The 13,764-nt window shown below is 45.9% G+C and overlaps 1 protein-coding gene across 2 annotated transcripts in view; it reads right to left on the bottom strand.

The window, feature by feature from the left end:
• Positions 1 to 13,764, bottom strand: part of exd3 (exonuclease 3'-5' domain containing 3) — a 67,878-nt gene that overhangs the window by 38,374 nt on the left and 15,740 nt on the right. For both annotated transcript variants that reach the window (XM_064977421.1, XM_064977422.1), the window contains exons 14-19: positions 5,546 to 5,655; positions 4,660 to 4,843; positions 3,826 to 3,992; positions 3,390 to 3,605; positions 3,249 to 3,302; positions 3,002 to 3,133 (exon numbers count right to left, since the gene is read on the bottom strand). In XM_064977421.1, the coding sequence (XP_064833493.1) occupies positions 3,002 to 3,133; positions 3,249 to 3,302; positions 3,390 to 3,605; positions 3,826 to 3,992; positions 4,660 to 4,843; positions 5,546 to 5,655 (863 nt within the window). The remainder of the gene's footprint in view (positions 1 to 3,001; positions 3,134 to 3,248; positions 3,303 to 3,389; positions 3,606 to 3,825; positions 3,993 to 4,659; positions 4,844 to 5,545; positions 5,656 to 13,764) is intronic.

Genomic DNA, 13,764 nt, shown 5'->3' with positions numbered 1-13,764 from the left:
GTTAACATCCCCTGGGTGGGCTTTCAACACACCCCCAGCCCCAGGGGTGCCTACGAGAGCTCAGACACGCACCCTTCCTTCCCAATATGAGCCCCTCTGCCCCGTCGTATCACGCATGCCTTCACATGACTTAACCTACCCTTTCCCTTCTCTGTTTCACCACTGACTATATAGAAGTGGTTTGTCAATGGCCTACGTTACACAAGAAACTGGAGTTTAAGTGTGTATTTATTTCAGTCTATTGTATCTTTTGATCAGAACAAGAAAGCTGCTCACTTGGCTTAATTTAAGACAGTGGTTTTGTGTAGCAGCTTTTCATGAGTCTCCAGCAGCAATGTAACATATTTCAGACCACAAACCAACTCTTAAACTAAACTAAGGTCCTCTCGATTCCACAGATACCGTATGGGTTAGAAAAAGCAGTGCGGTCAGAGACAGAACTATTTGAGGCAAACTGCCTTGGACAAATGGTGGCTGGAGGCATTGAGGAGGGAAATACTTGTCCAGTAGTCAGTCAGTCAGTCAGTCAGTCAGTCAGTCAGTCAGTCAGTCAGGAGTTAAGACTTTACGGGAGGTCAAAGACACATTTGGGAAGGAGACAACACCTCGGAGGTCAGAACACCCAGGTCTGGTCTAAAATATGTCCTGTAGTCTGACTGGCTGGCTTGACTGGCTGGTTGTTGTGTATTTACACATTTTGCAAACATTTCTAAAAACCTGTTTTTGCTTTGCCATTATGGGGTATTGTGAGTAGATTGAGGGAGAAAAAAACAAAACAATTTAATCCATTTTAGAATAAGGCTGTAACAGACCAAAATGTGGAAAAAGTCAAGGGGTCAAAATATTTTTGGGCGGCACTGTGATAAGAAGCATATCTTATTTTCCCACACTTAAAAGTAGAAAACATCAAAACATTATAGGTCTGGCCCAATAGAACATGAAGAGATGGACTTCTGTAGTTATGAGAGTACAAATAAACTAATTAACAGACGACTTGACGGGATTATGCTATTAATGAATCATGTCTGAACATTATTTTCTGGTATTTTCTACCCCCTCTACCTTTTCCATTTCATCCTCTCTCGGGCTCTCTCTTTCAAATCTCTTTTTCCTCTCTGTCTACATATTTCACTTTCTCCATATCAATCTCATTTATCCTCTTTCTGCATATTTTCACCTTCCTCTGCTTTACATCCATTCTACTCAGTTTCTCCCATCCTCCTCCCCCATCCTCCTCAGTCTCCCTACGCCTCCTCTCTGCCCTCCTCCTCCTCTCTGTGGCTGACCCCTCTCTCTGCTCAGTCTGTCTGTCTGTCCGTCTGTCTGTCTTGTCGGTTCCCAGCAGTCGCCTCCTGTTTACAGCACACAGTAAAGATCCCATTGTTCCAGTGATATTACCACAGGCACTTCAAACATCATGATTTACAGGAAACTGGTCTCCAGCGCCGCTCTATCCCTCTGCTACTTCCTGACACACTCAATTCCATTCCACCATTCCAGGACATGACATGTGTCTTAGAGATACTGTATAGTACTGGACATCCTCTTGGACAAATGACTCTGTTAACACGTCATAACTGTATTTCTGTTTATCATTCACGGCAAATACATTAAACAAAACCACCATGAGCTGGCTTATTCTGTACACATCACCCTAGCAACCAATATGTTTCTGTTGTTTATGTTCATAAGAGTTCCACACCCTTGTTCAACAGTTGCCGTGATGGTATAATACATTATTCTTTAGGTATAATACTTAAAGAATAATGTAAACAAGTCTATGATGACATAATGCACAACCACAGTCACATGATGTTTTGAACAGGAAGTGACCTGGAAATAAGGTGTGTTCTATCTAATTATTTCATTATGTAGATTATCATCTTCAAAGTGAGACAGAAATTATGAAACCGTCCATGTGAAAATGAATGTAAGTAAATACACACATATACGCACGTAGCAGGGTTTCCGCAGCTGGTTATTGCCAGCTTTTAGCCCCCCCCCAAAAAATGAAAAGCTAATAAATAAAATTGTTGACGGGTCAAACTGTCCAGGAGAAGGGAAAAAAGGTAAAACAATGCTTTTTATTCATTGATGGAAATACCAGTCAATGTGCTCCAACTTCAAAGTCAAATATATGATAATCAATTAGCCAATATCCAGCAACTCTACACAGCCATTGAAGAGTAGTGGGACAACATTCCACACGCCACAATCAACAGCCTGATCAACTCTATGCGAAGGAGATGTGTGGAACTGCATGAGGCAAATGGCTATCAGACCAGATACTGACTGGTTTTCTGATCCAAACCCCTACCTTGTGACCAACAGATGCATCTCTGTATTCACAGTCTCGTGAAATTCATAGATTAGGGGCAGCAGGTAGCCTAGTGGGCCGCGTGTCGGACCAGTAACCAAAATGTTGCGAGATCGAATCCCCGAGCTGACATGGTAAAGATCTGTCGTTCTGCCCCTGAACAAGCCAGGTTATTGTAAAGGCCGTCACTGTAAATAAGAATTTGTTCTTAACTGACTTGCCTTGTTAAAATAAATAATACATGAAAAAAATTAAGGCCTAATGATTTTATTTCAATTGACTTATTTCTTATACGAATTATAACTCAATAAAATCTTACAAATTGTAAGATAGTGTAGTTTAGGTGTAGATTCAATGGGCCATCAGCTGTGTAGGTCGATTAGCAGAGAATAAGGGTCAAATTCTTACAAACTGCTTATAAACACAAATTCTGTTAGGGATGTTAATATTCTAACAACGACAGTGTTTTTTATAAACTTATTTGGGTAAAGTCCAGGACAGGGTGGACATTACTTTCAAAATGGCAGAGTAACTTAGAAAGTAAATATCTGGTAAATTTCTCTAATATCCGGTAAATTAAAATCTTGCCGGACACTTTGACCAGTGCCAAACTTTCCTAACAGAAACCATGGCACACACACACACAAGTACAAACGATCACACCCACACACACTGTTGACCGACCTGACAGCGGCTGAATATGTCCGACTGGGTTGGCTGGACGTTGAAGTGTTTCAGGACTCGTATTGCCTGGTCCCGGGCTTTCTCTGAGCAGTCCAGCGCAACGCAGCGACCCTCTCCCACCTGGGACTTCAGCTAGACACACAAACACACGCTGAACATCTCCTGACTCCGCATATACAAACTGTATTGTCAGAAACCTGCTCAAAAACAGACGTGAGACACACTCTAACATGCAGTTCATATTTACTGTCTGGTATGGCTGACCACAGGTGAGTATGACTCGTCCGTCTTCTTGGGCTAACTGAGGAACAGAAGAAAATAGAGAGAGTTAGCGTCATCATCTGAGCCGGTTTCTGCCTCAGTGTATCTGTCCTACTGTCTATCCTACCTGTGCAGCCACCCTATGGTCATCAGTATTCTCCAGCAATACCACGTCGACCCCCAGACAGCGCAGGTAGCGCCCCAGACCCTGTAGCATGTTGTCACACACCACACGCAGTTGTTGAGGAGCCATGCGTGGGGGCAGTGGACTCTGACTGTCCTTCCCAAGCTGGGGGCTTTTCTCTGGGCCTAGGGTTGGGGTTGGGTCTGACTCCTGGTGTGCCTGATATTACAGAGAAAGCTTTAAACATGGGTTGTGTTCAGTAGAGAGAAATGTTTTGAAATGGGGAGATACTTCCTGACCTTTTATAGGGAGTAACACGCTTGGAATTCAAGTTTCTTGATGTTTAAAAAAAAAATGTAGCCATGACAACCCTGGCTAACCCTTAACCAAACAAAACAACAGTGGTGTCAATGTGAAGAAGTTGTAGTTAGCCTCTGACCCCTCGGCGCCGGGCCTGCTTCTTCTTCTCCTCTTTCCGCTTCTTCTCCTCTTTACTCTTCTCCGTCTGAAGTGAGGAGATGGAGCACAAGTCCTGTGGCAGCCCAAAGCTTGCTGGGTCACGAGAGAGGGCTGAGTAGACGTCCAGTAAGCAGTATGCATCGACAGCTAGAGAGGTGATGGTGAGAGGAGGGATAGAGGAGAGAGAGAGAGACGAGAGAGAGGAGTGTGTGAGAGAGAGACGAGAGAGAGGAAGGTGAGAGAGCGAGAGATAGAGAGGGGGTTTAGAGAGAAGCGAGAGAGAGAGGAGATTGACGTGAGAAGGCGTGAGAGAAAAACACTGGAAAAAATAAAAGATGAAGAGATGAGAGCTATAAAGATAAGACCGAAGATCAAAAGAGAGAGATAGTATCGTCTGTCCCTTTATCTCTTCAGAGACAGACAGCGTTTAAAATGTCTACACTAGGATACTACTGAAGTATGAGGACATATATTTGGCATGCATTCTAAGAAGTAGCTATGAAATGAAGTATGGACATTGGAATGAGGCTCCAGTTCAGTTCCCTCAATTGGCCTTTGCAGGAATGAGAGAGAGCGGCGAGTGAGAGAGAGAGTGGCAAGCGAGAGAGAAAGGAGAACAAGGAGAGACAAAGAGCGTGAGAGATGTGTCTGGCATTCTGGAGCACAGTGAGAATGGTAAAGAAGATGACAACAGGCTGATCATAGTTGGTATGTGTGTGTGAACACCTCCGTAGCAGAGCTGGCTGGTCCGGAGTGGTCGGTTGGTATGTGTGTGTGCCTGCATAGCAGTACTAGAATGTGTGTGTGGGTTTACCGGCGTAGCGTAGCTGACTCGTCCTCAGTGGTCGTCTCTCCCAGTTAGACAGCTGTTCCATCTTATCTAGGGGCTTCCCCAGGACCTGCTGGACCAGGAGACTGAGACCCTTCTCTGCTGGGCCCTCCCCAACCAGCACACCGCGAGGTCCCCCGCTACCACGACTGCTGGTGCTACGCTGCATCTAGGGATCATACAGCATACTGGTCACATTTAGAACAGGGGAGGCCTATTTTCAATGCCGTAGTAACACAGCCTGTTTTTATATAATCTTATATTATAAACTGGGTGGTTCGAGCCCTGAATGCTGATTGGCTGACAGCCGTGTATATCAGACCGTATATATATATATATACACACCACAGGCATGACAAAACATTTATTTTTTACTGCTCTAATTAAGTTACTAACCAGTTTATAAAAGCAATAAGGCACTTTGGGGGGTTTGTGATATATAGCCAATATACCACAGCTAAGGGCTGTGTCCAGGCACTCCGCGTTGCGTTGTGCTTGAGAACAGCCCTTAGCCTGACAGCCTCGGAACAGTGGGTTAACTGCCACAGGGGCAGAACGACAGATTTGTACCTTGTCAGCTCGGGGATTTGAACTTGCAACCTTTCGGTTACTAGACCAGCGCTCTAACCACTAGGCTACCCTGCCGCCCCAAAATATAAAAATATAAATAGCCTACCATCTAAAAATACAAATCTATACCCCCAGAAGAACTTGATTGTAGTTATGACCGTGCCTCAAACTTGCAGCTAGATAGTGAAAATACTCAGATGCTCTTGGTCATGTTTGGTCAGATATACCGTATGTACATAACACTCTCTAGGGCCATCACGCTACAGGAGACCAGGTGGGTCTGAGGTGAAGTGTACTGTACCTGTTGGTGCACGTTGAGTAGATCCAGCACTCCTTCCATCTTCAGAGGTTCCTCAGAGAACTGGGCCCATGTGGCCAGAAGACACTTCAGGTCCCCTGCCATCCCATAACCTGGACACAGACAGAGTAATATCACACCAGGGTTCAAATAGTATTTAATTGAGTCTGCCTGGATTATTCCATTGGTTCATTACATCATGTCAGACGAGCTCAATAAAGCGCATCTAAAGTGTTAGGACAATTACTTTAACATACATTACTAGTTAAAAGATTTGACACACATTCTCATTCCAGGGTTTTTCTCTATTTTTACTATTTTCTACTATGTAGAATAATAGTGAAGACATCAAAACTATGAAATAATACATATGGAATCATGTCATAACCAAGTTTGTTAAACAAATCAAAATATATTTTAGATTCTTCAAAGTAGACACCCTTTGCCTTGATGACAGCTTTGCACTCTTGGCATTCTCTCAACCAGCTTCACCTGGAATGCTTTTCAATTAACAGGTGTGCCTTGTTAAAAGTTAATTTGTGGAATTTCTTTTCTTCTTAATGCATTTGATCCAAATCAGTTGTGACAAGTTAGGGATGGGTATACAGAAGATAGCCCTATTCGGTAAAAGACCAAGTCCATATTGTGGCAAGAACAGCTCAAATAAGCAAAGAGAAACGACAGTCCATCATTACATTAAGGTCAGTCAATCCGGAAAATTTCAAGAACTTTGAAAGTTTCTACAAGTGCAGTTGCAAAAAAACATCAAGCACTATGATGAATCCTGACTCTCATGAGGACCGCCACAGGATCGAAAGACCCAGAGTTACCTATGCGCAGAGGATAAGTTCATTAGAGTTACCAGCCTCAGAAATTGCAGCCCAAATAAATGCTTCAGAGTTAAAATAACAGGCACATCTCAACATCAACTGTTCAGGAGGACACTGCGTGAATCAGGCCTTCAAGGTCGAATTGCTGCAAATAAACCACTACTAAAGGACACCAATAAGAAGAAGAGACTTGCTTGGGCCAAGAAACACGAGCAATGGACATTAGACCGGTGGAAATCTGTCCTTTGGTCAGATTTGAGATTTTTGTTTCCAACTGTCGTGTCCTTGTGAGATGCAGAGTAGGTGAACGGATGATCTCCGCATGTGTGGTTGCCACCGTGAAACATGGAGGAGGTGCGAATGTCTGGGGGTGCTTTGCTGTTGACACTGTCAGTGATTTATTTAGAATTCAAGGCACACTTAGCCAGCATGGCTACCACAGCATCCTGCTGCACCATCCTCATCACATCTGGTTTGCGCTTAGTGGGACTATCATTTGTTTTTCCAACAGAACAATGACCCAAAACACACCTACAGGCTGTGTAAGGGCTATTTGACCAAGAAGGAGAGTGATGAGTGCTGCATCAGATGACCAGGCCTCCACAATCACCTGACCTCAACCCAATAGAGATGGTTTGGGATGAGTTGGACCGCAGAGTGAAGGAAAAGCAGCCAACAAGCATATGTGGGAACTCCTTCAAGTCTGTTGGAAAAGCATGCCAGGTGAATTTTGTATTTATTTTATTTCTTGAAGCTGGGTGAGAGAATGCCAAGAGTGTGCAAAGGTGTCAAGGCAAAGGGTGGCTACTTGAATAATCTCAAATATAAAATATAAACTCAGCGTTAAAAGAATACATTTTCACATCATATTTTATTACAGAGTTTAAAGCATTTTTCTCTATTAACTCTCAATCAACAGATAACCCCTCGCTCCCTTGGGAAACCTGTAAAGCGTACGCCAGGGGTCTGATTATGTCCTACACAGCCACTAAGAGACCTGTAAAGCGTATGCCAGGGGTCTGATTACATCATACACAGCCAATAAGAGACCTGTAAAGCGTATGCCAGGGGTCTGATTACATCATACACAGCCAATAAGAGACCTGTAAAGCGTACGCCAGGGGTCTGATTATGTCATACACAGCCAATAAGAGACCTGTAAAGCGTATGCCAGGGGTCTGATTACATCATACACAGCCACTAAGAGACCTGTAAAGCGTACGCCAGGGGTCTGATTACATCATACACAGCCAATAAGAGACCTGTAAAGCGTATGCCAGGGGTCTGATTATGTCATACACAGCCAATAAGAGACCTGTAAAGCGTATGCCAGGGGTCTGATTACATCATACACAGCCACTAAGAGACCTGTAAAGCGTACGCCAGGGGTCTGATTACATCATACACAGCCACTAAGAGACCTGTAAAGCGTACACCAGGGGTCTGATTATGTCCTACACAGCCACTAAGAGACCTGTAAAGCGTATGCCAGGGGTCTGATTACATCATACACAGCCACTAAGAGACCTGTAAAGCGTACGCCAGGGGTCTGATTATGTCCTACACAGTCACTAAGAGACCTGTAAAGCGTACGCCAGGGGTCTGATTATGTCCTACACAGCCACTAAGAGACCTGTAAAGCGTACGCCAGGGGTCTGATTATGTCCTACACAGCCACTAAGAGACCTGTAAAGCGTACGCCAGGGGTCTGATTATGTCATACACAGCCACTAAGAGACCAGGGGTCATGTCCTACACAGCCACTAAGAGACCTGTAAAGCGTACGCCAGGGGTCTGATTATGTCCTACACAGCCACTAAGAGACCTGTAAAGCGTACGCCAGGGGTCTGATTATGTCCTACACAGCCACTAAGAGACCTGTAAAGCGTACACCAGGGGTCTGATTATGTCATACACAGCCACTAAGAGACCTGTAAAGCGTACGCCAGGGGTCTGATTATGTCATACACAGCCACTAAGAGACCTGTAAAGCGTACGCCAGGGGTCTGATTATGTCCTACACAGCCACTAAGAGACCTGTAAAGCGTATGCCAGGGGTCTGATTATGTCATACACAGCCACTAAGAGACCTGTAAAGCGTACGCCAGGGGTCTGATTATGTCCTACACAGCCACTAAGAGACCTGTAAAGCGTATGCCAGGGGTCTGATTATGTACACAGCCAATAAGAGACCTGTAAAGCGTACAGGGGTCTGATTATGTACCATACACAGCCACTAAGAGACCTGTAAAGCGTACGCCTGGGGTCTGATTATGTCATACACAGCCACTAAGAGACCTGTAAAGCGTACGCCAGGGGTCTGATTATGTCATACACAGCCCACTAAGAGACCTGTAAGAGCGTAAAGCGTACTTACCCAGGGGTCTGATTATGTCCTACACAGCCACTAAGAGACCTGTAAAGCGTATGCCAGGGGTCTGATTATGTCCTACACAGCCACTAAGAGACCTGTAAAGCGTACGCCAGGGGTCTGATTATGTCATACACAGCCACTAAGAGACCTGTAAAGCGTACGCCAGGGGTCTGATTATGTCCATACACAGCCACTAAGAGACCTGTAAAGCGTACGCCAGGGGGGTCTGATTATGTCATACACAGCCACTAAGAGACCTGTAAAGCGTACGCCAGGGGTCTGATTATGTCATACACAGCCACTAAGAGACCTGTAAAGCGTACGCCAGGGGTCTGATTATGTCATACACAGCCACTAAGAGACCTGTAAAGCGTACGCCAGGGGTCTGATTATACACAGCCACTAAGAGACCTGTAAAGCGTATGCCAGGGGTCTGATTATGTCATACACAGCCAATAAGAGACCTGTAAAGCGTATGCCAGGGGTCTGATTATGTCATACACAGCCAATAAGAGACCTGTAAAGCGTATGCCAGGGGTCTGATTATGTCATACACAGCCACTAAGAGACCTGTAAAGCGTATGCCAGGGGTCTGATTATGTCATACACAGCCACTAAGAGACCTGTAAAGCGTATGCCAGGGGTCTGATTATGTCATACACAGCCACTAAGAGACCTGTAAAGCGTACGCCAGGGGTCTGATTATGTCACAGCCACTAAGAGACCTGTAAAGCGTATGCCAGGGGTCTGATTATGTCCTACACAGCCACTAAGAGACCTGTAAAGCGTACGCCAGGGGTCTGATTATGTCACAGCCACTAAGAGACCTGTAAAGCGTACGCCAGGGGTCTGATTACATCATACACAGCCAATAAGAGACCTGTAAAGCGTATGCCAGGGGTCTGATTATGTCATACACAGCCACTAAGAGACCTGTAAAGCGTACGCCAGGGGTCTGATTATGTCATACACAGCCACTAAGAGACCTGTAAAGCGTATGCCAGGGGTCTGATTACATCATACACAGCCACTAAGAGACCTGTAAAGCCGTCTGATTATGTCACAGCCACGCCAGGGGTCTGATTATGTCACAGCCACTAAGAGACCTGTAAAGCGTACGCCAGGGGTCTGATTATGTCATACACAGCCACTAAGAGACCTGTAAAGCGTACGCCAGGGGTCTGATTACATCATACACAGCCACTAAGAGACCTGTAAAGCGTATGCCAGGGGTCTGATTATGTCATACACAGCCACTAAGAGACCTGTAAAGCGTACGCCAGGGGTCTGATTATGTCATACACAGCCACTAAGAGACCTGTAAAGCGTACGCCAGGGGTCTGATTATGTCATACACAGCCAATAAGAGACCTGTAAAGCGTATGCCAGGGGTCTGATTACATCATACACAGCCAATAAGAGACCTGTAAAGCGTATGCCAGGGGTCTGATTATGTCATACACAGCCACTAAGAGACCTGTAAAGCGTATGCCAGGGGGGGTCTGATTACATCATACACAGCCACTAAGAGACCTGTAAAGCGTACGCCAGGGGTCTGATTACAGTAAGAGACCATACGCCAGGGGTCTGATTAGTCACAGCCACTAAGAGACCTGTAAAGCGTACGCCAGGGGTCTGATTATGTCATACACAGCCACTAAGAGACCTGTAAAGCGTACGCCAGGGGTCTGATTACATCATACACAGCCACTAAGAGACCTGTAAAGCGTACGCCAGGGGTCTGATTATGTCAGGGGTCTGATTATGTCACAGCCACTAAGAGACCTGTAAAGCGTACGCCAGGGGTCTGATTATGTCATACACAGCCACTAAGAGACCTGTAAAAGCGATTACGCCAGCCACTAAGAGACCTGGTCTGATTACATCATACACAGCCACTAAGAGACCTGTAAAGCGTACGCCAGGGGTCTGATTATGTCATACACAGCCACTAAGAGACCTGTAAAGCGTATGCCAGGGGTCTGATTATGTCCTACACAGCCACTAAGAGACCTGTAAAGCGTACGCCAGGGGTCTGATTATGTCCTACACAGCCACTAAGAGACCTGTAAAGCGTAGCCAGGGGTCTGATTATGTCACAGCCACTAAGAGACCTGTAAAGCGTACGCCAGGGTCATACACAGCCACTAAGAGACCTGATTATGATTACATCATACACAGCCACTAAGAGACCTGTAAAGCGTATGCCAGGGTCTGATTATGTCCTACACAGCCAATAAGAGACCTGTAAAGCGTACACATGCCAGGGGTCTGATTATGTCATACACAGCCACTAAGAGACCTGTAAAGGGGCGTATGCCAGGGGGTCTGATTATGTCCTACACAGCCACTAAGAGACCTGTAAAGCGTATGCCAGGGGTCTGATTATGTCATACACAGCCACTAAGAGACCTGTAAAGCGTATGCCAGGGGTCTGATTATGTCCTACACAGCCACTAAGAGACCTGTAAAGCGTACGCCAGGGGTCTGATTATGTCCTACACAGCCACTAAGAGACCTGTAAAGCGTACGCCAGGGGTCTGATTAAGTACAGAGTCACTAAGAGACTACAGGGGTCTGATTATGTCACAGCCACTAAGAGACCTGTAAAGCGTATGCCAGGGGTCTGAATAGCCACTAAGAGACCTGTAAAGCGTATGCCAGGGGTCTGATTATGTCACAGCCACTAAGAGACCACGCCAGGGGTCTGATTAGTCACAGCCACTAAGAGACCTGTAAAGCGTACGCCAGGGGTCTGATTATGTCATACACAGCCACTAAGAGACCTGTAAAGCGTATGCCAGGGGTCTGATTATGTCATACACAGCCACTAAGAGACCTGTAAAGCGTACGCCAGGGGTCTGATTATCATACACAGCCACTAAGAGACCTGTAAAGCGTACGCCAGGGGTCTGATTATGTCATACACAGCCACTAAGAGACCACAGCAGGGGTCACTAAGAGACCTGTAAAGCGTACGCCAGGGGTCTGATTATGTCCCACACAGCCACTAAGAGACCACAGCCACTAAGTCCTACACAGCCACTAAGAGACCTGTAAAGCGTACGCCAGGGGTCTGATTATGTCCTACACAGCCACTAAGAGACCTGTAAAGCGTACGCCAGGGGTCTGATTATGTACACAGCCACTAAGAGACCTTAAAGCGTACGCCAGGGGTCTGATTATGTCCTACACAGCCACTAAGAGACCTGTAAAGCGTATGCCAGGGGTCTGATTATGTCCTACACAGCCAATAAGAGACCTGTAAAGCGTACGCCAGGGGTCTGATTATGTCACAGCCACTAAGAGACCTGTAAAGCGTACGCCAGGGGTCTGATTATGTCACAGCCACTAAGAGACCTGTAAAGCGTACGCCAGGGGTCTGATTATGTCATACACAGCCACTAAGAGACCTGGGTCTGATTATGTCATACACGTACTAAGAGACCAGGGGTCTGATTATGTCATACACAGCCACTAAGAGACCTGTAAAGCGTACGCCAGGGGTCTGATTATGTCATACACAGCCACTAAGAGGTCTGACCTGGGGTCTGATTATGTCATACACAGCCACTAAGAGACCTGTAAAATGCCAGGGGTCTGATTACATCATACACAGCCACTAAGAGACCCAGGGGTCTGATTATGTCATACACAGCCACTAAGAGACCTGTAAAGCGTACACCAGGGGTCTGATTATGTCATACACAGCCACTAAGAGACCTGTAAAGCGTATGCCAGGGGTCTGATTATGTCATACACAGCCACTAAGAGACCTGTAAAGCGTACGCCAGGGGTCTGATTATGTCATGTCCTACACAGCCACTAAGAGACCTGTAAAGCGTACACCACTGATTATGTCATACACAGCCACTAAGAGACCTGTAAAGCGTACGCCAGGGGTCTGATTATGTCATACACAGCCACTAAGAGACCTGTAAAGCGTACGCCAGGGGTCTGATTATGTCCTACACAGCCACTAAGAGACCTGTAAAGCGTACGCCAGGGGTCTGATTATGTCATACACAGCCACTAAGAGACCTGTAAGCGTATGCCAGGGGTCTGATTATGTCATACACAGCCACTAAGAGACCTGTAAAGCGTACGCCAGGGGTCTGATTATGTCATACACAGCCACTAAGAGACCTGTAAAGCGTACGCCAGGGGTCTGATTATGTCATACACAGCCACTAAGAGACCTGCGTAAAGCGATTATGTCCTACACAGCCACTAAGAGACCTGGGGTCTGATTATGTCATACACAGCCACTAAGAGACCTGTAAAGCGTACGCCAGGGGTCTGATTATGTCATACACAGCCACTAAGAGACCTGTAAAGCGTACGCCAGGGGTCTGATTATGTCATACACAGCCACTAAGAGACCTGTAAAGCGTATGCCAGGGGTCTGATTATGTCATACACAGCCACTAAGAGACCTGTAAAGCGTACGCCAGGGGTCTGATTATGTCCTACACAGCCAATAAGAGACCTGTAAAGCGTATGCCAGGGGTCTGATTATGTCCTACACAGCCACTAAGAGACCTGTAAAGCGTACGCCAGGGGTCTGATTATGTCATACACAGCCACTAAGAGACCTGTAAAGCGTACGCCAGGGGTCTGATTATGTCCTACACAGCCAATAAGAGACCTGTAAAGCGTATGCCAGGGGTCTGATTATGTCCTACACAGCCAATAAGAGACCTGTAAAGCGTACGCCAGGGGTCTGATTATGTCATACACAGCCACTAAGAGACCTGTAAAGCGTACGCCAGGGGTCTGATTATGTCCTACACAGCCACTAAGAGACCTGTAAAGCGTACGCCAGGGGTCTGATTACATCATACACAGCCAATAAGAGACCTGTAAAGCGTACGCCAGGGGTCTGATTACATCATACACAGCCAATAAGAGACCTGTAAAGCGTACGCCAGGGGTCTGATTACATCATACACAGCCAATAAGAGACCTGTAAAGCGTACGCCAGGGGTCTGATTATGTCATACACAGCCAATAAGAGA

The sequence above is a fragment of the Oncorhynchus masou genome, chromosome 11 (genome assembly GCF_036934945.1).
Source record: "Oncorhynchus masou masou isolate Uvic2021 chromosome 11, UVic_Omas_1.1, whole genome shotgun sequence".
In the NCBI taxonomy this organism is placed as follows: domain Eukaryota; kingdom Metazoa; phylum Chordata; class Actinopteri; order Salmoniformes; family Salmonidae; genus Oncorhynchus; species Oncorhynchus masou.
This window is presented reverse-complemented; position numbering and strand designations above follow the sequence as displayed.